Source organism: Nannobrachium achirus, assembly GCF_963921795.1.
Source record: "Nannobrachium achirus genome assembly, chromosome: 22".
NCBI classification, from domain to species: domain Eukaryota; kingdom Metazoa; phylum Chordata; class Actinopteri; order Myctophiformes; family Myctophidae; genus Nannobrachium; species Nannobrachium achirus.
Genome location: NC_137829.1, coordinates 6,554,865 through 6,581,789, shown reverse-complemented (window position 1 = coordinate 6,581,789; position 26,925 = coordinate 6,554,865). Strand labels below are relative to the sequence as shown.

Genomic DNA, 26,925 nt, shown 5'->3' with positions numbered 1-26,925 from the left:
ATATAGCTGACCTGTTCTGACATCCCAATGATGTTAGTAAATACATCATTCCATTACTATTACTATGTGAATACATATCTGTTGTATTGTATGTCTTGTTTTGTCCAGCAGGTGGGACCATTCCTCAAAAGCATCAATGAAGCTATACAAATAAAAACAACAGGTATGATAATTGGACATCTAAAAGTTGAAAAGATGTTGTTCTGATGTTTGCCATAGGAAAAGAAAAACTAGAAATATCAAATTAAAGCCCACTAAACTCCAAGGAACACGAAGAAGATCCACACCAGACAACATTTTCCCATGGGTTGTCTTGCCACAAACACAATATGCACTCAGCTGAATTTATGCTGCCTATATTGGCACACTCTCGCTCTACCTTATATAACTGTCAGCTGGACAGGGAGGGACTAGCAACCAGTTGGACAACATTTTTAGAGAGGTGCTCCACACTGTAGGTAGGTGTGTACAGAAAGCACACTGTGTACGCTGCCAGTGTCAGATCAGTAATGACGTCATTAAATATACCCATATAAGCTCAGTGATTCATGGTGAGTCAGAAAAAAAAAGAAAAAGAAAAAAAAAACATTCATGATCAGACCAGTCTTGCTCAAGATATGATCTTGAAGTTTAGAAACATTGACTTCCGCTCACACCCATATTTGATTGTTTGGCAGCAACTTGATCTACAATTAGCCTACACGATAGGATGTAAGACAACACTTTAAAATGTTGTTGGTACATGGATTGAACTGAGTTTGGAGATTATGAACCTCACAGACTGGTTGGCATCTGAAGCCCCCATCCAATTACCTCTGGTATACTTGATCCCTGTGACATATGGTCACCATACACCCTCCCCCCCTCCCCAAATGACTTTACTGCACCTACTACACCTACACATGACCTGTGTAATTGTGTAAAGCTTTGGCTAAGGACATTTGAAACCTATGATCAGAAGCCACACCAGATGTCCTGTGTACAGTTTCCGAGCAGCCCGGTGGAAGCAGGAATTTTGTGCACGTGCATGGGCTGTGTGTCGTGGTGTTATGATTTTAGACTAGTGGTATCAACTTCCAAGGGGTCCCCAGCAAAATAAGGAACAATATAATTTCTGTATTATTAGACAGGCCAGAAGAGGTTATAAGAATGACTATTCAGACAGTAGTAATTATGTGCTAAAAACTAATCTAATAACAAAAATATTCTCTGGGGGTCACTGGCACAACATATTTTCAAATCAGGTCCTGGACTCTGGAGCCTAATTATCAATTTGGGGGTCCTTGACAGCAGTGGTATGAGAACCACTGCTCTAGACAGTTCACTCACTGTGACAAATCCCTTATTCCATTATGAATTTGGCATACAGTATATTTTATCATTTATATGTTTTTGTTTTCTCAAATCTACAGCCAGGCCTAAAAAAAAGTCATGTTTTAGGATTTACCTGTTATATTATCATTTAGAGCTTTGTCCATTTTGGCCATGTGTCATGACATGTAAACATGATGTTGGGTTCAACAACAACATAACAGTTACAGTTAAACTAGTACTAACAGCTGCAAAGTCCTTGTATTTTCTGTGTTGGCCTCAATGGCCTGAAAGGTGTCGAGGTGCACTGTGAGAGGCTGGCCTAGCAAAACGGACCTATCGCGATATTTGCCCTGGAACTTGTAGTGTGGTGTTGGTTATCTCGCGGTAACCTGGCGTTGAGTCTTTCATTCCACTACGGTCAAGACAGCCAGAAGGGGGATTCAGCTCAACGGCTCGACACGAAAATCTTTCATTTGGGAAACTCCGAAAGGATAATTTATTAACGAACAGCAAGATTTGTTTAATTTATTTATACAAGTAAAACGTAACTTAACACAACCGATTGTTAACGTAAAACCCGCGTTTTCGTTTTTATTTTTATTTTATTTTTTTCTGGCTAACTGGGTCGTGCTAACAAAGAAAAATCCCTTTCTCTTCAGAAAATAATCCCCCCACTATTCTCTTTAGTTATGAGTCATGTGGTCGTCGATAATGTACACGGTCTAGACCAGCAGGTAAGAACTTTTATTCCAATGTATTCTTTTACTGTTGGACTCGGAATAATAGTTAAAATAACTTGATTTGAAACAGCGGAAGAAATTATGTCGGGTGAATTTGTGTCGTGAGGCTTTGCTAGCTGCTAAGCCGCTATGCTATCCGTGGTGGCTATTAAGCTAACGGCTTAATGCTTTAGTCCCACGGCCACGAGCATTTAATTCGACAAAAGAGGCCCTTTAACCTTTATTTTAAACTTAAGCTATTGAAAAATAGCACATCTGCAAGCTCAGCGCACCGAGTGCCGTGACATGAGCTATAGAAACATAGTTTTTTCAAGAAAGAAAACTGTTAGAATTTAGACATTTTTAGAATTGATCTTGGATCTTGGTTTAAATTAAAAATGTATGTATTGTCACCCGACGTCAGGTTTTAAATGAATCTTTCATGGTAAACTGGTAAAATGGTGGAGGTTTGTTCTTGGTTGTGTCGCCGTCGAAAAGCTTGTGATGGCGGAGCTCATTATATAGCCGGTTTGCCAGATAATAATTAGGTCGACAAAACAATAACGTGATATGATTTGATTTCGTTTCACTTTAATAACGGTCAATCCCACAGAGACGTTGATGTTACTTTGATCACTTTGATGGTGTCTCGTGTTCTCATGTATACTAAACGCAGTGGTTGACCCACGTTTGTGAGCATTTGGAACGGATACCGGCCGGCATTCGTTTAGCATAGCTAGGCCTTAAAATACAGACGCAACTACTAAGGATTCGTCAGTGACGTAACCCTCACGCGGAAGAACTCAGGCCCTCGAAACTTATGCCTCGATCGAGTCCACCAGGGCATGTAGAATACCCCCTATAGTTGACCCTTACCATCCCGCGGACCCCCATTTGTAAAGATATGCCAGGTACCCCCCATCAGGGATGCTTTTACAGCTCAAAATCAATGTTGATAATTTGACTCGGGAGTCCATTTGGTTCCATTTGTACACTCTTTGAGTTACATACCTATAAGGGTCCATTTGGTGCCTAACTATCATTGAGCTAGGGACCCCCTGGAACTCAATCAATGACCCATTTGGTGCCTAACTATCATTGAGCTAGGGACCCCCTGGAACACAATCAATGACCCCTGGGGGTCCCCGGACTCCACTGGCGTAACGTTTCGAGTCCGCCAGGGCCTCATGAAGCGAGTACACTAACTTCCGACTGTTTATGACGTTGATGGCTTATCCTGGGTATATTCTGATACTAGGCCGGTAGGCCCCTATGAGCATGAAACGTGGCGCAGGAAAAAAACGTCGGAAAAAAACCGTCGAATTTAGTTCCTCTTTGGCACCATGCCTGGAGACAAGAAGTAATATATTTGTGTGTGTATATATACCGGTATACATATATTTTTTCAAATGCTATGTCGGTTCATGTTTTGCTCGCTGGTTGATATTTTTCCGTCGATGTGAACAATTTTGTTTGTACTCGTTCTCAAGTCTTGTATAGCAGAAGATGGGTGGCACGTGATTACATGTAATAGTTATTGCAGTGGTGGAAAAAGTACTCAAATGTTGTACTAAGTAAAAGTATCAATACTGCAATGTTGCAAGTAAAAGTCCAGAATTCTAAATGTACTTGAGTAAAAGTTTTGGCATCAAAATGTACTTAAAGTACCAAAGGTATAAGTACTCATAATGCAGACTGTCCCTTGGAGTTTTCAAATGTATAAAAATCGTTCGAAAATGGCATGCGACGCATTGTGAGCTTGTAGATTGGCTATTTTAAAATGGCCGAAATGTGGCTGAAGTGGTTAATGTATGTTGTAGTAATAATCAATCTACAAAGTAACTAGTAACTAAAGTTTTCAAACAATTGCAGTGGAGTTAAAGTACAATATTTGAAATGTGGTGGAGCAGAAGTAAAATGACTGAAAATTGGAAATACTCCACTAAAGTAAAAGTACCTCAAAACCTAAGTAGATGTACTTAGTTACTTTACACCACTGGTTACTTGATGGAGACAGCGAAAGCCTATTCATCTGTGATGGTTGATTTGACCCGAGATCCTACTAAAGCCAATTATGATTGGAACCGGGGGTAGAAATACGTTTAGCTGAAAGACAACCATTTTAACCAGCCATTTGAACGTCAATGTTTAATATTTTGTGTTTACGTGGTCTTCATTCTGAATCTACACATTACAACTAGAAAGAAATTAACGCCTTCTAATATGGCTCCTTTTTCCTAGCTTGCTGTCCTAGACTTGAACTCTGCTGACGGACAGGGCGGAGGCACAGGCAGTAAGTATTGAACCAGTCTTTGCTTTACAATGGATATAAATGGAATAAATTGATAAAATATGCCCAGCAAATATTTGTCACATTTTGCTCCATACTTGAATGTTCTGTCAAACAGAACATTATATCTAATTTGAGCTTGATGGATTATTCTTGTTATATTCTATTTTATCCTGCAATGAGTCCTTTTTTCCTGTACACACACAATAGTTGTGGCTAATGCAAAATGTATTTTCTTTTCTCAACCCAGGGCGTTACATTCCACCTCACTTGAGGAACAAAGAGGCTTCCAAAAATGGTGAGCTTTATCTCTAGTATCTTGCCAGTTAGCCACACTTGGTTCACTTCTGGCTTTCTATTCTCTCTACAGTGAAGCACAGTAGCAATAATGCAACACAATTCTGATGTGACATTTATTAGTTTCTTACTTGGATGAATGCTCAGACATTCCTCCTTCAGATGTAAGACCAAGTCAGGAAAATGTTGTACATTTTTGTTTGTTTTGCTCAATACATTATCCTTGCAAATGGAAGTGTATTGGCACGGTTTGGATGATTCACTGCCTTTGCTGCTACTTGAGCTAAAGACTGCCAAATTAGTAAATTGTATGAGTGTGAGACATGGAACGTAAGCCACTTGAATTTTGTGCCTAAACATAATAGTGTGCATTATTAGCACAGGTTAAGTGGTTAACCTGTGCCAAGTGGTTTATAGGCTTGAACCGGATATGGCCTTGTTGCTCACATTCAGTTCATCACAAATTCAATTATGGAAGTTGGCCAACATTTGTTGGCTTCAATTTCATTGGATTTCTCTCTGGGTCTTGGGAGATGTGGACTTAATTCATTTCAGAGTGGCAGTTAGGATGGCTAGAATGAGAGGACAAGAAGTGGTAGGATGTTGCTGGGTACACACCTCTATTCCGAAACCCCACCATTCCGAAGATTGACTTCCATTATTCGGAATGGTGGGGTTTCCCATTGTTCTATAAGACCCCACCATTCCGAAAATCAGAAACACCACCATTCCGAATATGCAGTTTCATTTTCACCCACCTCCATCCACCCCCACCAACCTCCACCCACTTTCACCCACCTCCACCCACCCCCACCCACTCTCAACCTCCACCCAATTTCACCCAACTCCACCCACTTCCACCCACCTCTACCCACTTTCACCTACCCCACCCACCCACCTCCATCCACCCCACCAACCTCCACCCCCACCTGTACCCACATCCACCAAGTTTCACCCAGCCCCACCCACCTCCACTAACTTTCACCTACCTCCATCCAGATCCCTCCACCCACCCCACCCATCTCCACCCGCTTTCACCCACCTCCACACACCTCCACCTACTTTCACTCACATCCACCCATTTTCCCCACCTCCAACCATTTTCACCCATCCCCACCCACCTCCACACATTTTCACCCACATCCAACCAGTTTCAGCCACCCCCACCTACCTCCGCTCAATTTCACCCACCTCCATCCACTCCATCAACCTCCACCTACTTTCACCCAGCTCTATTCACTTTCCCCCAACCTCCACCCACTTTCACCCAGGCCCACCCACTTTTAACCAACTCCACCCACTTTCCTGTCCCTCGGAAGTGGGTGGAGGTGGGGGGGCCAAAGTGGGTGGATGTGGGAGAAAGTAGGTGGAGTTGGGTGAAAGTGGGTAGAGGTGGTTGGGGGGGGGGGGGGGGGGGTAAAAGTGGGTGGAGGTGTGTGAAATTGGGTAGAGGTGGGTGGGTTAAAGTTGGTGGAGGTGGGTGGGTGGAGGTGAGTGAAAGTGGGTGGAGGAGGGAGGAAGTGAGTGGAGGAGGGGGAAAGTGGTTGGAGGTGGGTGGGGGGGTGAACGTGGGTGAGGTAAAGTGGGTGGAGGTGGGTGAAAGTTAAAATAATTTAAATTTCGGAATGGTGGGGTTTCGGAATGGTGGTGTTTCGGAATGCTGGTGTTTCGGAATGGTGGGGTTTCGGAATGGTGGTGTTTCGGAATGGAGGCCCGTCCCCGATGTTGCTCTAACCAAAATCATTAAACCACCAGTCTTAGTTGTTGTGTGCGTTGTACACCTAGTTTTGCTTCTCTCATCAGCATTAAAGTGAGATGCATGAGATATCATGCATACTCACAAGTTTAGGCCATAAACCTCAATTTGCAGAAATCATGGTACTACTGACTGTCTTTGTGCCATTACACACTTGACTTTTTCTCCGTTTTGCTGTTTTCTTATTCCACAGCAGGAAATGGTTATTCCGCTGGTAGACAGTGCGGTTATTCTGTGGCACCAGTAAACTTCTGTAAGTCCCTTCTGTCTGCTTTCGCTGAGGGCATCCTGCATTCCCAAATGCATGAAATAGCCATTTACACACCAGCAAAGCCAGTGTGAAGAGGGAGAGGGCTAGTCTATATTACAAACTTTACACTTGAGTTTGAAAATCGTCTCATGGTTAATTAATGAGCTTATCTTTGCTGGTATGCTTGCACAAAGTGAAGTAACATACAGTTGAATGTAAGAGTTACCAGAGTGTCATGTTAAAATGATAAAGGCATCACAAAAAAGGAGAATATATTATCAAGGCCACTTAAAATTAGCCAGTAATTACTGACGCATGTAGTTTTAATATGCATTTACAACTTGATTTTTGGAGGAGACTGGGGACTCTTTGACAATTGAATATGAATTAATTGTATGCAGCAGGAAAGATTTTTCATACGAAAAATAAATGTTTCATGTTTCTGAAGTTTCTTCTAAACAGTACCCACAGCCATGGCAGGCAGAGCGTGAGCATAGACATAACAATACTCCTGGATGGGATGACTGTAGGACCGGTAAAACATTTATTAGTCAACCTCAACACCCATACTGCATTAGTCAATCACAACCAATTTTATAGCTTGCTTCCTTACCTTCACTTAGGTTACCCAAGACTGGCCTCTCAGGAGCTTGCCTTTTACCATGCCTACAGTGGGGGCTGGCCAAACAGATGTGGTATACCTTAATGTACCTGCATGCCACCAATTCAGTTCATCCTAGTATATAGAAATGGCCAGGCCTAAATGAGTGCATAGACAAAATGCTTTGTGCTGGCTACTTGTTGAAAAAGAACCATGGGAAGTTTGTTCTAATGCAGTCATAGTTGAAGCTTGCATTTCTAGTTGCTTGTGATGCATGGTGATGGTGCTTTGAAGATTCTGCATTGCACCAATAGTATGGCTGTCTTACTAATGACAGTGAGTCACAATATCTGCAGTTGGACACTTCTGAACACAAATTTGTGGAAATAATTGATCAAATCGGACATTTTATCTAATTAAGAAATGTGGAAATTGACAGCACCGTTTTACAACTGTTACCAGGTTGTATCATATGCCAGCACAGGCTTTTCTGGACACTTAATCAGGTTACAATCTGAACCACCCTTCTATCTGCCCATGGCATATGCATACTGTTAAACATATAGGACATGTCAAAGTTGAGGCTGGAGATTATTTTGAACAAAACTCCTCATTGGAAGGAATCTGGCATAAAACCAGAGTGATATGGAAATGCTTGATTTCATGTGCCTGTATAGAACTAGTAACCTGACTTTCGCCAGATAGTTGCAGCAGTGCGTAACGCTCTGCCTTACATCTGGGATCTCTCGGCCAGACTCTATGTAAGGGGCGGGCCATTTTTTTAATTTCTGTAGCAGGTGATTGGATGTGGCCGTTTCTATCACAGTCTGGGAGTGCCAACTCCAACCACTCATATTGGCCTGTCTGCATGACGTTGCAGACAGGCAACGTCATGCACTCAGGCAACGTCACTCTATTGGCTCAGAGCCGCTCAGAGCCCGCCCATAGCTGCCGCTGATTGGTCCGGCCCGGGACTTTACGAGTGTTATCAACGCTGGCGGACCGAGCCCAGATGGTAAAGCAATGCAACGCAATGCTGCCACCATCTGGCGAAAGTCAGGTAATAGAACTAGCCCTTTTTGACTAGAATCATCTGTAGATTCTAACGAGCAGAAGCTGTGAACTGTGGTCAGTGATACTGGAATGACTTATGTGACTCATTTTTGTGTCTCTCTGCATATTTCAAATGCAGGTACCAGCACTTCCCTTAGTGCATAGTGTACATTAATAGCATACTGAATGAGCTAAATAGATTTGGACTTGGCTGCCATTGTTTGTCTAACATCTAGCATTTTGGGTTGTGTGTGCCTGTTAAAACAAGTTACAAGGTGTTGTTTTCCTCTGTGTGTGCATGTGCAGTCAGCACTGCACTGCATGCACCTACCTGTTGGCCCACAGGTACACATTGGATCTTATCACAGACCTGAGAACAGCCTTATCATGCCTGCCTGGTCCCATCCTCTAACACAAGCATTCAGGCACAACTGAGCCTAGATCTGTTTGCCTGGGAATGTCCCCTGATGCTGCTATGGCATAGTCTCAGTTACTAGGCAAGCCTCACCTTGGTGATGCTAACTGTCTATTGTTCCCCTACCAGCCTCTTCCTCAGCCCATGCTGATAACGGTGTGGCCAATGATGGGAACGATGATACAGCCAGTGTGCAGAGCTGGGCAGATCGTTGTGGTAATTGTCCCTCTAAGGCAGAGAAGTCAGGGGCATAGCCTGATTAGTCTTTTGGGGCAGACATTTCCACAAGTATAAAACTAGAAAAATGTGCTCCTTGGAGCACAAGTCACCGCCAGCCCAGGTAGCTTATTGTGGTCCGGCAAGGTTTGGAATCCAGGTGGAAATGGGCTTGGCTTATTTGGGGATTTGTGTAATCAAGTGAAAACAATATTTTTTTATAACTTGAAAGTTCACAAGCAATTGGCCAAAACGTGAATGTGCCTGTTATAGCGCCACCATGAGGCTGATTTGAATAATTTAGGTGACATTTCTTCCATGGCCTAGTGGGAATGTGTGTGCAAAGTTTGATGGAAAATGGACACTGCTTTCATGATTTAAGGTATTTTGTTCAAAACGGGTCACTCCTGCAAACTTTGGAAGCTAATCTTGGCCAATCAGGATGGAATATGAAAAATCAGACATGTCCGTCTTGATCACATGACCGTAGAGATAGTGTGTACCAATTTGCGTGCTGTTGGACAAAATCTGTTGGAGTAATATAAAATGTGTTTTGACCAAATCATTGTCCTGGTAGTGCTATTACAGATTTGGGGCCGAAAGCTTTTATATGGCCTCCAGGGAGTGTGCATGCGGAGTTGCGCGTCAAGACGTCCAATGGTTTAGGAGATTAGCTGCTCACAGACGGAGGGACGGGGGCGGAAATGGTCTCGGCCACCGTTGTCTCCGCCAGGCCGAAGGGATTGAATGGTGACTTGTTTTAAGGGAATTAGATTTGCGTTTTTTTCATGTGTGTGTGTCTTAGGCCATAGCTACACAGAGCTGGATATTTCTGAAGCTAGAATTTTTTTTGTGCTGTTGGGGCTTGCAGCCACATGAAGCTGGATATTTCGGCTGCGAAGCTGGATATTTTTTAAACCGGATAAATAAGTGAAGACATTGAAAAATATCCGATTCACTGGATCCGTGTAGACAGGGAACCCGGATATCTCTGAAGACTTTACTCTGTGTGTGCTTGTTAGACCTAGATATCTTTGTCGTGTGGACCTAGATATTTTTCTATGTGGATATCTGAAAAACCGGGATATATGAAATATCCAGCTCCGTGTGGACCTAGATATTTTTCTATGTGGATATCTGAAAAACCAGGATATATGAAATATCCAGCTCTGTGTAGCCATGGCCTCAGATTGTGTGTGTGGATTAGACAGAATTTCTTCATTTGCAAGGAAAGCTATCCCTTGAGAACATGAGGCATCAGTGTTGATAGTGTTCTTGTGAATCAGTAGTAGTGACACAATTGTTTCCTGACAGGGAAGGAGCCTCATCATTCTGCTAGGCTTTAGCTTTTTTTTTTATTATTATTCTAGAGTTGTGTGTAGCCACTAGCCAACCAATAATAATAATAATAATAACAAAAAAAAAACATTTTAAACCTGGCCCTGAGAGCAATAAAGTATCCCTTTCTGACACACCAGATGAACGGCTCTACACTCCCGTACAACTCTTCTCCCCTTTTCATTATGTTCTCTCCTCTCTCCAAAGACTCACCCGGATTTGACGGAGGACGCAGCAATGGATTTGTGAACGGGTTCCACGACAACCGCACGAATGGGGGCTTCGGAGGGCGTGGTGGACCCCCTCGCAATGATAGAGGTGGGCGTGGCAGCTACGGTGGTAACGGGGGCAGCGGCTCGTTTAATCAGCCAATGCAAAATGCAGGTGGGGAGGCGTTTTGTGCCACTCTATTTGTAACTGTAGCCATAGAAGTAGCATAGATTTAGATGGACAATGGCTTCTTTTACCCCCACCCCCACTAGATATTTTTGTACTTGAGGGTAGTTTAGATAATTTATTTACACTGATAGTTCCCTAATTGCTGCCTGTCGGCTAAGACGAAATAACCGTTGGATGATTTGAACAAAAGTGAAGCTGTTCTGCTCAGAAGGGAACAGCGATGCTGTCATAGGTAAGAAGAGTAATTTGGGTCTGGCTTTTTCTTTTGCTGTATCGTTGAGCGTCTCTCTCTGTTCCATACCAGCGTTTGGAGGAGACGGTGGCTGGGGAGGAGCTAACAGGGATGCTGCCTATAACAGCTTTGGGGGACGAAACGATAGGGGCAAGTCTGCCTTCAATGACCGCGGGACAAGTAGCAGAGGAAGGTGAGTCAAGATTGTGGTTACCGGCCCGGGCGGCTGGTATAGCGATCCGGGCACCTAGGCAGCAGTTTCGTGTCCTGATCCCGACAGTTGTTGCTATGTGTCACTCTCCTTCTCTCTCCTCCCATTTCCTGTCAACCTACTAATGTATTAACAATAAAGACCCAAAAAGTCAAAAAATACATCTGAATTAACATCTGTTGATTTAAAAAAAAAATGTACCGCTTGTTGACACTGGCTGTGTTTATTTGCGTTGTAGTTACCAGCGTGGGGGCTTTGGTGGTGGAGGAAACAGCCGCTGGGTCGAGGACTCCAGAGATGAAGAGGATTGGTCCAAACCCACTCCTTCCAATGAACGCCAGGAAAAGTAAGGCCAATGCTCATCAGGAAAATATGTGTATAGTGTATACTTATAATAGTATATAATTATCGAGTAACAAATCTAACTAGAAAAGAAAATTTCTACGAAATTTTAAGTGTGCCTGCAGCTCGCTGAGTGTGTGCAACCTTGTGTAACTCTGACACATGTCAAATGACACCACCCACACGTTTGTACGACAAAGGGTTGATGAGTTATAGCCAAATAAAGTTTCGGCCAATCAGATGGGGGTGGGGCTTAAGAGGGGGCAGGGCTTAAGTAATATGTTCCTATTGGCCGTTTAAGTCCAGACACCAAGTTTCAAGAGGGTACCATGCTGTGAACAACAGTTATGACTGTTTAAAGCCCAGCTAATATGAATCCAGAGGGGGCGGGGCTTAATCAATTATAGCTCATCCCTATTGGCCGGAAAAAGTCCAAAGTCGAGTGAGTGTTTTAAGGTTGAAGTCACGTTGCTAGGCAAAAGTATGCCAGAGTAATGTGGCGACGAAGTTTCTGTTTTCACTTTGAATGAGTCCCCCATTCAAAGTGAATGGGGTTTTTGGGTGTCGTTTTTTCCGAATTGCGTCGCTATGGTAACGCGGATCGGAAAGAAAAGTAATAGCACACCGTTCCCGGCCGAGCCGCACGTTTTGATGTATATAATGCGGGGGTGGCGTAAATTGTGCGGCAGTTATTACATGCCGAAATGTGTGGGATCATTATTATTATTATTATCATTAAGTATGGCGGATTACAATAATTGTTTTGCCATTGCATGGCAGGCACACTTAACTAAGGTTCCAACAAAGTCACTTTATGACCTTGGTGACTTGCCCACCTGCCCCCGGCAGGTAAATAAAACTTTTGGGCAGGTGGAGTTCACTTTCAGGTTGCCCGACTGGGCATGTGCTTGTTTGAGCGGGGACTGAACTGTCTATAAACACAAGATATCCGTCTAAACACCTGAACGTGGCCAGAGCTAGAGCTTACCTAAAAAAGTTAGCCCGGCCCAACCCAGCCCGACAGAACTTCAGCCCGGGACCGACCCAAAGCCCGATACATAATTGACAATTGGAGACATTATAAACGAGCGTAATTGCTGCAGCAGCCTTTTTTCTCATTTGGTGATTTGTTAAGAACGGAGTCCTTTTCCAACTGTCTTTATATATATATATATATATAAAAGACATTGTAGCAAGTTCCGTCCTAATTATGGAACAAATAAACTTAGGAGCCTAATTCTTCAATCAATCAATCAAAAAGCCTCGCTGGAAAACACAGCTGACGGCTGCCGCTAAATCAGGCAGCAGGCGCACAGGTAGGTTATCATAGCTACAACTTTCACACAAGGTCTATTATGATTACAGGTATTAGGATACAGAAGTGTCTGGACTGTTTCAACGATGTCCTCCGCTCTGCTCGACCAGTGCATGCATTCACACGCCACATCAGTCAGCCACACACAGCACAGTCACACAACGCTCAACTGTCAAGTTGCGCAGCGGTGCAGCCATAGAGTTATGAGCGCGCAGTTTACACAGTCACAGAGACATCATGATACCGCCCTGTGCTTGCCTACAAGATTAAAAAAGACCGACCCAATCCAAAGCCCGTCATATATACGGCCAGCCCACGCCGCGCCGACCCATCGGGCTCGGGCTGAAATTCCAAGCTTGAGCCAGAGCTTCTTCTTGTCTGTGGAATGTAAAATAAGAGCCCTGTTAACCTATAATGTGCTGTTTTCACTTTTGCTAAACTTAAAAATATAAAATAGGTGTGAACCCATGTCATATTCAATCATATAGCTAAACAAAATAAGTGTTAAATTGAACGGTAATTGAAATCTGACCTATCATTTTATAATGGACGATTCGATACTTTTCGGGCAATTGGGCATGACCTTTTTGGCAAATAGAACATGACCTGTCGTGCCTCTGAGACTTTAGTGTCAACCCCTGCGCAAGCTTCCAAATTCGATATTGGTACCCGTCGCCAATATCGATGCAGAGGGAAAACAGTTGAACTGAACTTTCTGTTCACCTGTGCACTATGCTGCAAGTCCTGTTTGAAATGTTTCCATCAACCACTAGCATTGGGTCTAGGCCGTTGGCTGTATTCCCCATGGCTGACATTCACAAGGTTCTCGTTAGGTGGCTCTGGTACTGGCCCACATGCTGAAGCTCATGATGTACAGCACAGAGGGTGTACAATGAAGATGGTTGTTGAATGCACCTGAGAAATACTCCCGGCCTATGAGAACCTATCAACGAAAGGGTCTCTGAAACTGCTGCAACAGCTAGAGCAACCCTGTTTGGTTGCTCTCACCTGGAATGGCAGCTCTGAAACAGCAGTGACAGGCTGACAGCAGCAGCAGGGAGCAACGCAGTGGCCTAGAGTTCTTCAAACCCTGACATCCATGTGGGAGGCAAATCGGCCACAATCACAGCCAACGCAGTTGATCTTTCTGCCAGCAGTATGCAGTTGCAGTTGGACCCAAAACATTCATAGCCATAGCCTGCGTCAGGCACCCAAGTCGGGACATGATGAGAGCAAGTAATGGACCTCCTCTTTGGGGCCAGAGGGACTCTGCAATTTTTGCAATAATCCATGGGCAACAGCAGCATAGTATTAGTGACATATTAATACTACCGATTATGTAGCTGTAGCGAAAGAGCAAGAATCGCTCAAGCTAGTGTTTTCTTTTTTTTTTGTCTTGGACCCCAGGGATGTTCAGGCGGCAGCTAATGGGGATCCATTCCAAATAAACACATTATCTATTAATGCTTATTGATTATAAGTACACACAGTAACATTTTAAGTACTCGCAGTATCTTGAATAGCAGTAGCGAGTAGCAGGCACACAGCTTTAAGAAATGGCGTGAATCGTAACTCTGACCGATTACGAGGCTCCAAGCATAGGCTAGTCGTCAAACCGACCTGCGCCTTCAAAGGGGAGAAGATGAAGGCGGAGTGCTGGGCGACGGGCACCTACGCCCCCCAGGTGGCGACGTGACTAATTTGGTATAACGTCTCAACCTATCCAGGTGTTGGAAAAACCTCCCTCTGTCGGTCAGAAAGAATGAAATGGAACCTTTTTTCTTTGACCCAAATCTTAATCTTAATATTTATTTTCTTCCTCCAGTGAGCTGTTCTCCGGAAGCAACAGTGGGATTAACTTTGACAATTATGATGACATTCCTGTGGAGGCCACTGGAAACAACTGCCCGCCTCACATAGAAAGTGTAAGTCTACACACTTCTTCTTTCTTTTTTTTAACAATATATTTATTGAGTTTTTTTCTTTTTTAACAGAGAACATCAAACATATTGTTTTTACAAACATAAAACAAAAACAATCCCGTAACAAAACCACAAAACAATGGTATTTTAAACAAATTGATCGCTTTATTCCTTGGTGGGTTTGATCCAGAAGGGCTCTTGAGGCCCAATAGCCAGGGACCCATTCACCAGAATGGGAGGGGACATGTGATCTTCTGCCGTACTTTTTATTTCTGTTTTATTTATTAGTTTGGTCATTAAGGTCCACAGAATGAGAGGCCTGCTCTGCCGGAAACATCGCAAAAAAAAGTTATGGCCATTTCTATATTCACTGTCCCATTGACTCCACATATTTAAAAGGAAAAAAAGTCTGCTTTAATTAGCATGTGAGGGGTCAAACTGGTTTTTTTTTTATGATCCTGAATCCATTGCAAGCATTTGTTTTGCATGAAAAACATTCCTTGGGCTAGATTTCGGCCCCCAAAACTGTGAAAAGTGATGAGTCATCACCTTTTTTCCACTTTTCACAGTTTTGGGCTGCTGAAAGTTAACCCAAGGAATGTTTTTCATGCAAAACAAATGCTTGAAATGGATTCAGAATCATGAAGAACCCCTAGTTTGACCCCTCACATGCTACTTAAAGCACATTTATTTTATTTTTAAAATATTTCTAGTGGAGTCAATGGGACAGTGAATATACAAATGGCCATAACTTTTTTTCACGATGTTTCCGGCAGAGCAGGCCTCTCATTCTGTGGACCTTAATGACCAAACTATTGAAACTAATAGATAAAACAGAAATAAAAAGTACGGCAGAAAATCACATGTCCTACCCTATTCCTTGAGCTTTTGGGCTTGTGGGTCCCCGGCTACAAGTACATTAATGAGCAGTGCAGATCTGTTATATGAATTGTCTCAAGATTTCTGAAAATAATTTTATCGAACACAAAATAGTATAATCTTTTGTTTCTTTAACTCTGCTTACTTACAGGCTCTGCTTCAATACCTGTAAGTACATCATCTTACTTACAGGTGTTGAAGCAGAGCTCTTTCCTTTTTTGGAGCGGTGAAAGCGCTCCCAATGAACAGGTATATCCGTGGGTATGTGGCTGGCTGGCTGGCTGTGTCCGTCCGTCCGTAGTCTGGCAATACCTTGAGTGGCCACACACACTTAAAGGAGGGGCGCTGTTTTGTGCAGGCCAGGCACACTCACCACTCACTCACAGGCACAGTTTACACTCACTCACTCACTCACATAGGGTACAGCTGCTCAAATTCACCGCTCCACTTCGAACCGAGGTTTGATTTTTTAAATTAGAAATAAAAAAACAACAGCAACTGTCTTATTTCAGCAGTAGTATTGGGTGCATGTAGGGTAAACACTGACATGGAATAACAAGTCTGTTATACTGGTGTTTCTGATTTAGTTCCATGATTTGGACATGGGGGAGATCGTCATGGGCAACATAAATCTGACAAAGTACACTCGGCCCACTCCGGTCCAGAAACATGCCATCCCCATCATCAAGTCTAAGAGAGACCTGATGGCTTGTGCCCAGACTGGTGAGTTATTGTAAACATGATGCTTTATTGTTGTATACCTGATACATGAAAGTCTCTTTTCACATTCATGATCTTTCACTTGGTATTAATTCCCCTGCTATAGTAAATTTGGCATGGATTCATTGCTTGACTGTCCGGGTCAGTCTTGTAGACACAGCATTAATATCAGCCTCTAGTTTTTCTATACACACTGTATGGAGAGTTGTTGGAACCATTCCTGTGCCTTTAGTAATTATTTGTTAGTTTAATATTTTAAGGTGGTGTTTGAATAGTTAATGGACTCCATGCTCATTTCCTTCTGTATTTCAGGCTCTGGCAAGACTGCAGCGTTCCTGCTACCAGTGCTGAGTCAGATCTACACTGATGGGCCTGGAGAAGCCGCTGCGGCGGCAAAGAACAGTGGTCATGTACGGAAATAAATCAGTTATCATACACATTATTATCCATTTATTTGGCTTCAAATTGTATTGTTTTAACACAATTTGCTCTCAATCTCCAGGAGAATGGAAAGTATGGACGCCGTAAGCAATACCCCATCTCCCTGGTTCTGGCTCCTACCAGAGAGTTGGCCTTGCAGATCTACGATGAGGCGAGAAAGGTAAGCTATAGTATACTGCTGTCTGACAGTAGACACTATGCACAAACATACACATGCAATTTGTCATCATTAAGGGTGTAAAGTTTAAAGCCTAAGTGTGTTTATTTTCCTTCCCCGCTCTTTAGTTTGCCTATCGCTCTAAGGTCCGTCCCTGTGTGGTGTATGGTGGCGCTGATATAGGCCAACAGATTAGGGACCTGGAGAGGGGCTGCCACCTGCTGGTGGCTACACCCGGGCGTCTGGTGGACATGATGGAGAGGGGCAAGATCGGTTTGGATTACTGCAAGTGAGTATAGACGTTTCATCAAAATGCGTTTATGCTGCCAGGAGACGAGCCAAAACCCTTGGACATATCTGTCTGGGGCTAGTTAGGCCATTAGTTTGGCGTTTATTTTAGGTCTACATTATACCTGCGCAATTTAATATGTACTCCTGTCTCAGGGTCTTAATATGTTGTATGTGTGTAATTCCCTGCAGCTACCTTGTGCTGGATGAGGCTGACCGTATGTTGGACATGGGCTTTGAGCCCCAAATCCGACGTATCGTGGAGCAGGATACAATGCCACCTAAAGGCATTCGTCAGACCATGATGTTCAGTGCCACCTTCCCCAAGGAGATCCAGGTACATAGATAATCCTATAATCCAAATAATAATCATATAAATGATCTATCTTATCTTGAGAACCAATCCATATGGGCATGACATCAGGTATCTCCATATACTATGGGCAGAAAATGATCAGGCAGTCAGACAGACATGCATTCCCGTCTTGCACTGTTTCCGAGTAGGCCAGTATTTGTTCTTGTATATAGAATTAACAATTTCTTTCACATTAATTGAATATCTTAATTTTGTTTGACTTAGCTCTTGGCACGTGATTTCCTTGAGGACTACATTTTCCTGGCTGTGGGTCGTGTTGGCTCCACTTCTGAAAATATCACCCAGAAGGTGGTCTGGGTGGAGGACAGTGATAAGAGGTCCTTCCTTTTGGACCTTCTAAATGCCACAGGTGAGACAAATGACAAGAAAACAAATAAAGACCCCGTCTTAACCTGTAATCCAGTGTTGGTCAGTGTGTCCTAAGCTAAAATATACATGTCTACATTCCTGTAAATAAGTGTATTGATTAGAACCCAACAGCAAAGAGCTGTCCTGTTTACTAGACATAACCAAAATATAAATGTGGTAATCCTTGTTTAGTGGATAGCAGCCAGGCATTCAAACAAAACCATGTTTTTTAAGGGGATTTCTTCTCATTTGGGTCGTGTTCTTAAGGGATTGCTTCTCATTTGGGTCGTGCTTTAAGGGGTTGCTTCTCATTTGGGTCGTGTTTTTAAGGGGTTGCTTCTCATTTGAGGCGTGTTTTAAGGGTGTTACAGTTGTATTAAGCACCCTAAAGTTTACTGGACGGTTTGGTTTTATCTTAGTCATTCCCAGTGAGGAAAGTGTGGCAGAGACCCCAGAGAAGCCTGGTAAGTATGAGCATACTGTACTTAAGTCTGACCCACAAGCCAGAAACATCACATTCCACAACTCACTCCTTGATCCCTCCCTACCCACCCACCACCCCCTGCTCCCCAACTGAAATGCCTGCTCAGTTTTTGTTTTGTCCCCTCTCCCTTCTCATTTGCGGTATTGGGACGTAGAACCAGCGGTTACTAGTCTCTTCAGACAGACTCACTGGTGACTCACACAATTTTCAAACACTTCCGTCAGACTTCTGTGCATCGAGGTGCTGAAAATGCAAAGACGGGTGTCCGCCTCCCACCTCGCCTCACTCTCGTTTAGCCTTTGCAGTTGCGTGAATCAGAGTAGTCTTTTTTTTTAATCTATATTTATCTGAACGGAAATGATTAGAAGATGACAGCTTCCATTTCAAGGCTTTCAGGAGGTGTGTTTGGATGTAGCGTTAGATTGTGGAATAGTTGTCTGGCTTGAAAGATTAAGCTGTAACACTAAAGCCATACATTAAGTGACGTAGCAATCTGGGATTGCATTGGAATGATCCTGATCATTACCCCTTTGAAAAAGAGGGGACCTTGTTAGTGCAGCTTTCCTGCATGGGAAGATTTTCAACATCAACATTTTCTTCTGCTGGCTCATCATAGACACATTGGTTGGTTGCCCATAGAAACAGAGACCTGGTTTCCATGAGTCAGATGGCTGTGACAGATTGGATATTGGCACGGATATTGCTTGTTCTCTGTAAACGGGATACTCCCATCAAACAGTGTAGATCCACTTGGACCACATAACTACCGGTATTTAAAAGTCCAGGAAAACTATTAAATCAAAAGACCAAACTAAATTGATTTTCATATTAGTTGCTTGGGATGTCTCCATTTGACATCACTTAATTCATGTTACCGTAAGGTTGTGATCTCTTACTCGCAAGGAAATTAGATTTGTTTTCTTTTATTTGGATGGATACTCGCGCAACCTTTTTATGTATAATGAATGATATGGGCAGCCTGGCTAAAGCACTCATTAGTTATCACCATGGTGATGGACCGCTGGAGATGGCTAGTTTTGTGTCAGTGTTTGCCATGCATAATTTCCCCATGTCAAAACCGGGCTTTTCAACACGGCCACTCAAAGTGCGACCCCCAGGGCTAACGGGTCTCAACCAATTACTAGCTTACAGCAATAATTACACTATTGGACTCGTGTATAATCCTCCACTTTGTAATGTATTGGGAGATGTACATTGTTTTGGGCTGGGATCACAGAGGTGCTTTGACTAAGTTTGAAGGGCTAACTGAGAGCAATCTATTTGACCTGGAATGGCTGATCCTACCCCACCTCTGCTCTCCCATCTTCTCTTTTTTTTCTGATGGCCATTAACCCATTCAGAACGGGTACACATTTTGTGTTTCATTATTTTATGCTTTAACTATTGAAAAATAGCAGATATACAAGCTCACAGCGCGGCACCGAGTGCCGCGCTGCAAGCTTGTAGAACTGCTATTTTTGAAAAATCGTGAAAATTATAATTTTGACCCGATTCTATAAGTGTCTTTTGAATCCTTCTAAGATTTTTTTGAAAAACCTGTGTCTCTATGTCAGCAATCTGGCCAGCCATCGTCAAAGAAAAGGTCCTTTTCACTTAACTGGACCTCAGTTAGTCTGTTCTTGAGAGACTGTCAGTGGTTCTCAAAACTTTTCATGTGAAGGACCCCCAAAATGATATTTATTTGGCCACGGACCCCCATCTCAAAATATTTAGTTCCAGGGACCCCCCAGAAGCAAAATTTGAGTTACAAACGTTCGCTTTGAAAATACATATATTCAAAGATTTGCACACATTTTCACGACTTTCTCAAAAATAGCAGATCTACAAGCTCGCAGCGCGGCACTCGGTGCCGCGTTGTGAGCTTGTATATCTGCTATTTTTCACTGGTTAAAGCATTCAATAATCCTAGGCCTAAATGGGTTAATGTAAATGTCTTTAACCATATATTTAATGAAATGAGTATCTCAAAAGATGTCATGTGTGGGTACGTTTCTATATGCAAATATTGGCTATATGTTAGTATTTTTAGAGTTGTGGAAGTAAGGTTAATGGTTGTCAGTCAGTGCAAAGCTTCTTTTGCACCCACTGTCTGCATTTTCAGTTGCCATTTTATTCCTTTTCTCCATGGGCTCACAGCAGCTGGCATTCTATTATGAAGACAATTTTATGTTCCTGCTTCCATCTCTTGTATGCAATAATGTAATCAAACAAGCAGCATTTGCAGTGCTGTGGGCTGCTTCTCAATCTGTTCGCACTTGCATAGGGTTTTCTGCCCCTTCACTCTTCCTCTCTCTGCCTGCCTGCAGGCAAAGACTCCCTGACGTTGGTGTTCGTGGAAACCAAGAAGGGCGCAGACGCCCTGGAGGACTTCCTCTACCGGGAGGGCTACGCCTGCACCAGTATCCATGGAGACCGCTCCCAGAGAGACCGAGAGGAGGCTCTTGCTCAGTTCCGCTCTGGACGTTGCCCCATCCTGGTGGCCACAGCTGTATGTAACCCACACACATGTCTGATAGGGCTGTCACAATTATTACATAATCGTCTAAACTCAATTATTTGACATAATCGCGATTATTTTTCACAACTGTCATAATCGTTTCCATGTTGAAAAATGATCATATATAAAAAAAAAATGGTGGAAATAGCTGATCTACAAGCTCGGCTGTAGATCGGCTTGTAGATCAGCTATTTCCACTATCGATGTTCTTTTGTAATTGTAAATGTAATTATCAACAACAAAAACAACAATTAAATCGTTAATCGCAATTATTTGAGTGACAATTAAGCGTCATGTAAAATGTCATAATCGTGACAGCCCTAGTCTGTGTTCCCATTCTTGTCCCAGGGCCAGACATTGATTTGAAATATTCCAACTTTGTCTAGGTGGCTGCCAGAGGTCTGGACATCTCCAATGTGAAACATGTTATTAACTTTGACCTGCCCAGTGACATTGAGGAGTACGTTCACCGTATCGGCCGTACGGGACGTGTGGGCAACCTTGGTAAAGAACACTTTTTCTCTTCCTTTTTCCTTTGTAAAGTGTCTAATTCTTTGTGCTTCTGGTAAACTCTTATTACAATTGTCCCACTATCATTGTTTGTAGGTCTGGCCACGTCGTTCTTTAACGACAAAAACAGCAACATAACCAAAGATTTGCTGGACATCCTGGTTGAGGCTAAGCAGGAGGTTCCCTCCTGGCTGGAGAGCCTCGCCTACGAGCACCAGCATAAGTGCACCACCCGCGGGCGCTCAAAGAGGTACTCGCCTGTTACTGTTGGACATTTCTGTACTTACTGCCTGGAGAAATGGTATGTATTTATACGTTTTCTTTTTTGTGTGTGTTTTAGTAGGTTCTCTGGTGGTTTCGGAGCCAGAGACTACCGTCAGACGTCTGGAGGTTCCAGTAGCTTTGGTGGAGGTGGAAGTGGACGTGGGGGACGCAGCACAGGTGGCCATGGAGGAAACCGTGGCTTTGGTGGAGGTAAGACTTAAACCATATTTCCGAACGGAAAACATGATGTTAACGCATTTCAGTTAGCTGTCTAAAGAGAGAAAAGGGCATCGTAATGTAACATTCTATCTGCTCTATGACACATCACTTCCTGGTTTGTGAATTCTGTCTTTTTTTTTTCCTCAGGTGGCTTTGGCGGTGGCAGCAACTTCTACAGCAATGATGGCTACGGTGGAAACTACAGTCACTCTGGAAGTGTGGGGCAAGACTGGTGGGGCAACTAGTCGCCATAGGAATAGGTTGCTATGCCAACCCCATGGAAACCACATGTTAACTTTAGCCAGACAATAACAATCCCCCCTACCCCTGTGTAGCTTCACTGACACACAGTACATTACCAACCCTGATTCTCTGCCCATGACTTCTTACAAAACAGAAGTGCAGCGCGATGCAAAGGAACGTCACATACACGCGCGAAGCCGCTGGAGTCTGCAGAGTTTCGCACACCTCATTATAGAGAGTGAGCATGGATGCTGACATGCGTTGTCCGATAGCAACCTCGGACTTTCATTGTAAAACAATACTATACTTTTTTTTTTGTCTTTCTGGGGGGAAAACCAACAACTAATTGAATAACCTGAGGATCACTTGTATGTTAATGTACTGTGCCTTTTGAATTTAAACAGGAAATCTATGTTGTCATTTCACCAAATGAACTTGGCCAAGAGCTCTGAATTTGGTAGTATTGTTATTTTGTTATTTGGTGAAAAGCATTAGTAATGTAAAATCAGCTTGTACTTAATCAAACCTTGGCAAACACTGGGGTGTTGTGGCTCGTGCGAGGCATGATTCCATTTGAACTTCAAATTTATTGCAGGGACTTCATGTAGCCTTTTCTACAGTCAAAACGGCTAACGGAGCCATCAATATGTCTGATTCCATTGGTACAATTCTCAGTGAAGAAACCATAATCTAAACTTAAGGGACAAAAGAGTTTGTTTACTGTTTTTTTGTTTTGGTTTTTGTTTGTTTTGGTTTTTTCGCTCACTCTATCCTGGACAGGCTCCTTTTTATGGACATGGTAGTCTTCGAAATAGCCATTCCTATTGTGATCTTAATCAACAAAGTCATTAAGCTCAGTGCCAACACTCGCTGAGGTTTAAAACGAGAATAATCGATGCTGGAACTTGTTACTCCACATTTCCCAATTGACTCGACAGTGTTACGGCAGCTAGTATGTTAACGAAGTGCTAGCTATATTAAGTGGGCGGTGTTTTTTGTTTTTATTTTTACTTGAGACATTTTTAGTGCATACGTGCACAATTGAAAAACTGAAGTCAGTTTTTTGATTTTTGTGAAATGTTTCTTTGCAAATAGGTATCAAAACAAAAAATGCCTGCCATGTTGAAAGTGAAGTTCAAAATGGCCGCATAAGGACCACTGCATCGGCAGCATCGGGAGGCCATAGCGGGGTGTTAGTGTTTGCCGATCTACCATTAACCGCAAGGCCCATACGGTATTCTACGCATGCTAGTGTTTTGTTTTTTGGTCAAGAAGAAAAGACGTGAACTGAGGCTTAACTTAATTACAAACGTTTTCTCTTTTCAAGCTGCGTTGGAGGCATGGTTCATCTTTAAGAGACAGACATTAGGATGATCACTGAGGTTTCTATCAGTTCAACAGCAAAGGTCGGAGCAGGGCAGATCAGCACTCCGACCACTGGGGTTACGGGAGGGGGTGGGGGGGGTAAGGCGTGGGGCGCAGTTTACAGTGCACCATTTTGTCAGTGGCTTTGTGGTTCTATTGCTGCACATTCTAACTGTGGAGGTGGCCAAAGATAGGCGAGAGTGTCCACTTCCTTATGGGGACACAAGTACTGTCAACTCCTCTGGGGGTTCATCTGCTCAGACTTGTATAAAAAAAAAGCTCTGGCTCAATTAAGCCAGACCAGGCTTTTCCTCTAAAAGAGGAGCAGCCAATGAGAGGAGGAGGGATTTGGGCATTTCAACCTTGAGTGCTCGGTGTTTCTCCTCAGGTGTGTTGTGCCTTGAAAACTTTTTTTAGAAATTGAACTAAAAGCGGATGCACTGACAGTGTTGAGAACTTTGAGATTGAATGGTGCTACTTGATTTAGGTGTGTAGGCCCTTGTACGTCGTGCCCATCGAGTTTTACAGAAGTTATTTTATTGCACATCTAGAGTTTTATATAGATGTCTTGGATATGTGTCCTTAAGCTTCCAAATATTGTGTGTGAGGAGATTGTGAGAAACGCAGCTTGTTTACAAAGGGGAAGGGTTCTCAACGTTAGACCAGGATTTATTTGGGACCAGGGGATTTAGCAGTTGGGGGAATTTAGCCATTTGCACACAGATTTCTAGATTCTACTTTTGCTGCTAGTTTTGTGTAATTTATTAAGCATTTTTGACAAATATTTATTTTTGTAAGCCTCAAAGTGATTCTTTGGAAGTTTCAGAAACTTGACCAAAAGACAGTACAAAAACACTGGCACTTGAATGTTGAATGTCACCTGTATGCGTGAAATTTATATATTTCGGGGTAGTGTGAGCTTTTTAATGTTTAAGACGCATTGGACTCAGTAAATAATATCCACAGCTGTTTCGAGGCCTCCTCAGGGCCAGTCATCTATTAGATATCCAATTGGCCATCAAATTTGAAATGGTTGGAACAATACATGCCAAGGTTTGGAATAAAGTTGTCAAAAGAGCAAATAATTTCCTAAGCGTATCAGTGCAGAAGTGTTCGGATTCTCCAAGTGTGTGCATAAGTTTATGATTCTTTATTCTAATTTGACCTGATAATTATTTTTCTCCAGTGAATGTCTGGCACATGGCAATCTTAAAAGAAACAAACATGTGGTTTATTCTCTATTGTTGCATTTGCATATATGGTATCTCTTGATTTCTCCCTGAGTATGGAGCAGGTCTCCGTTGGTGATTTATATGGCAGCCCTGTACTGCTGCTGTTGGGATGAAGTGAGCTCCGCAGAGCTCTGCCCAAGACTTGCTCCATGCTTGAAAGGAGAACCCAGAGCTCTGTAGATGTAGACTTTGCTTTCTGTACTAGCTTAGAGGCTAATGCACTGCATGGGAAATACTCAGCTGTGCGATTTATTGTATGATTTTACCAAAATAAAAGTTTGAATGCAAAAGTATCCGGAAAAATCAAGCATGTTTACTATAGATGTGCAAAGGACACTGATGTAGCAGGCAAGCTGTTGCCTTCTGATGTGGCTGCATGGTGGATAGGCAGCAAAATCAAATTTGGCTTAGATTTGTTATTTTGAAAATAAAGATTTCATTTGTAAACCCAACTGTGTCTATGGTTTTATTTTGCCAGGAGCTCAAATGTGAATCTGATATTGTTGCTCTGCCCTTTCTGCCGTTAAAATAAATGGCTTTAAGTAACCACTTCTGATCGAGTTAGGCACTCAATCTGCAAACAATTACAAAAAGGGGAGGCCATAACAAATGTCTAGAAAAATCACACCCAGTGTGAGTGAGCAGTGTCTTGAGTTCATTTCATCAAACGTCCCGCAAAGCTTTGTCAATGCCTTGCTCTGATCCATAGCGTTTGTGGAGTTCTCCCTAACGCTATGTTCCTCTACCTCCGCTCGGCTTGGCAAACCTGGAAAGCCCCCCCCCCCACCACATGCTTAAAATACATTTCTGGGGCGAAATGAAAAATATTCCACCGGATGGAGACTCCATTCTTCTAGTTTTTCACTATTCGTCGTTGCCATCACAGTGCCAACTCACTACCGCCGCGCAGGTCAGAGGACTGCATTAAAGGGGTATTTCGGTCAAAAACGACTTTCCTACCTTTCAAATGATGATTCGGGAAGCTTCTGGGTTGATCCAGGTGTTGTTTGACCCATAGCAGCATTTTGTTCCATTTTCGATTTTCTCCCCTGCACCCCACGGCTCCAAAACGGCACCTTTTGGGTCGTTCCGTAATCCGGTTATTATTCTCGCTCAAAATTCACTTTTCTCGCTCGATCTCAGTCCCTCATACTGTTGTTAGCATATCCGAGCTACACCAGCTCCTGGTCGCCGCCATGTTTGTTTACAAAAAGCTCAACTCTGAACTCAGGCCAACTAGAGAAACACTGGGAAATCCCGTTTTGTATCGCGTGATCGGATTTCCCAGTGTTTCTCTAGTTGGCCTGAGTTCAGAGTTGAGCTTTTTGTAAACAAACATGGCGGCGACCAGGAGCTGGTGTAGCTCGGATATGCTAACAACAGTATGAGGGACTGATACCGAGCGAGAAAAGTGAATTTTGAGCGAGAATAATAACCGGATTACGGAACGACCCAAAAGGTGCCGTTTTGGAGCCGTGGGGTGCAGGGGAGAAAATAGAAAATGGAACAAAATGCTGCTATGGGTCAAACAACACCTGGATCAACCCAGAAGCTTCCCGAATCATCATTTGAAAGGTAGGAAAGTCGTTTTTGACCGAAATACCCCTTTAACAGAGCATTAGTCTCTTTGGGTGTTATTCAGCTCTGTGACGTTGAACTTGGAGTCTTCAACCAAGGAAGGTTAGGCAGGAACAGACAACACCCGGAAGTTGGCACACCATGGGACGCCGCCATGACACTTTTGGGTGGCGGAAGTGACAAAGTGCTCATAGACGCTAATGTTATTTTGTTTAAGCGTGTGGTGGGGGGCTCAGACCGTCCACTAAGTAGAGTAAACTAGTCAATGCCCAGCTTTGCGGGACAGACATACATACACACACACAAAGCCAGTTGTAGGAGCGGTTAGCGGAGGAGGTTTGAACAGGATGTTCTGTAAGAAAGGCCATGAAATATAGGCCTACTTTTATTTTCAGCATGAAAAACAGGCCTCTGTCCTGGCATGCGTCTGCCAGAACATGGTATGTCTTTCAAGTTCAAGTTCCACCTTCTGGTTCATGGTGAAAACTGCTAATCCAATTATTCTTTTTTTTTTTTACTTATGACTCATAATTGCAGTCCCTGAAACCCATTTAACATCAGTTGCATAACTTAAGATGTGTCAGCATGAAAAAGTGGGGCCATTCTTCCTTCCTGGCAGATTGAAAATTAGTA

At 43.1% G+C, this 26,925-nt stretch overlaps 1 protein-coding gene across 1 annotated transcript; it reads left to right on the top strand.

The window, feature by feature from the left end:
- Positions 1-1,736: 1,736 nt before the first annotated feature.
- Positions 1,737-25,007, top strand: ddx3xa (DEAD-box helicase 3 X-linked a). Its single transcript, XM_080752962.1, has 19 exons — positions 1,737-2,048; positions 4,275-4,326; positions 4,574-4,621; positions 10,457-10,567; positions 10,953-11,073; positions 11,330-11,437; positions 14,574-14,673; positions 16,137-16,272; positions 16,582-16,679; positions 16,772-16,870; positions 16,996-17,156; positions 17,348-17,492; positions 17,736-17,880; positions 18,299-18,343; positions 20,691-20,872; positions 21,268-21,385; positions 21,488-21,641; positions 21,732-21,865; positions 22,022-25,007. Exons 1-19 carry the CDS (start codon positions 2,004-2,006, stop codon positions 22,117-22,119), a joined length of 2,100 nt encoding a protein of 699 aa, XP_080609088.1. The 5' UTR covers positions 1,737-2,003; the 3' UTR covers positions 22,120-25,007.
- The last annotated feature ends 1,918 nt before the right edge of the window (positions 25,008-26,925 follow it).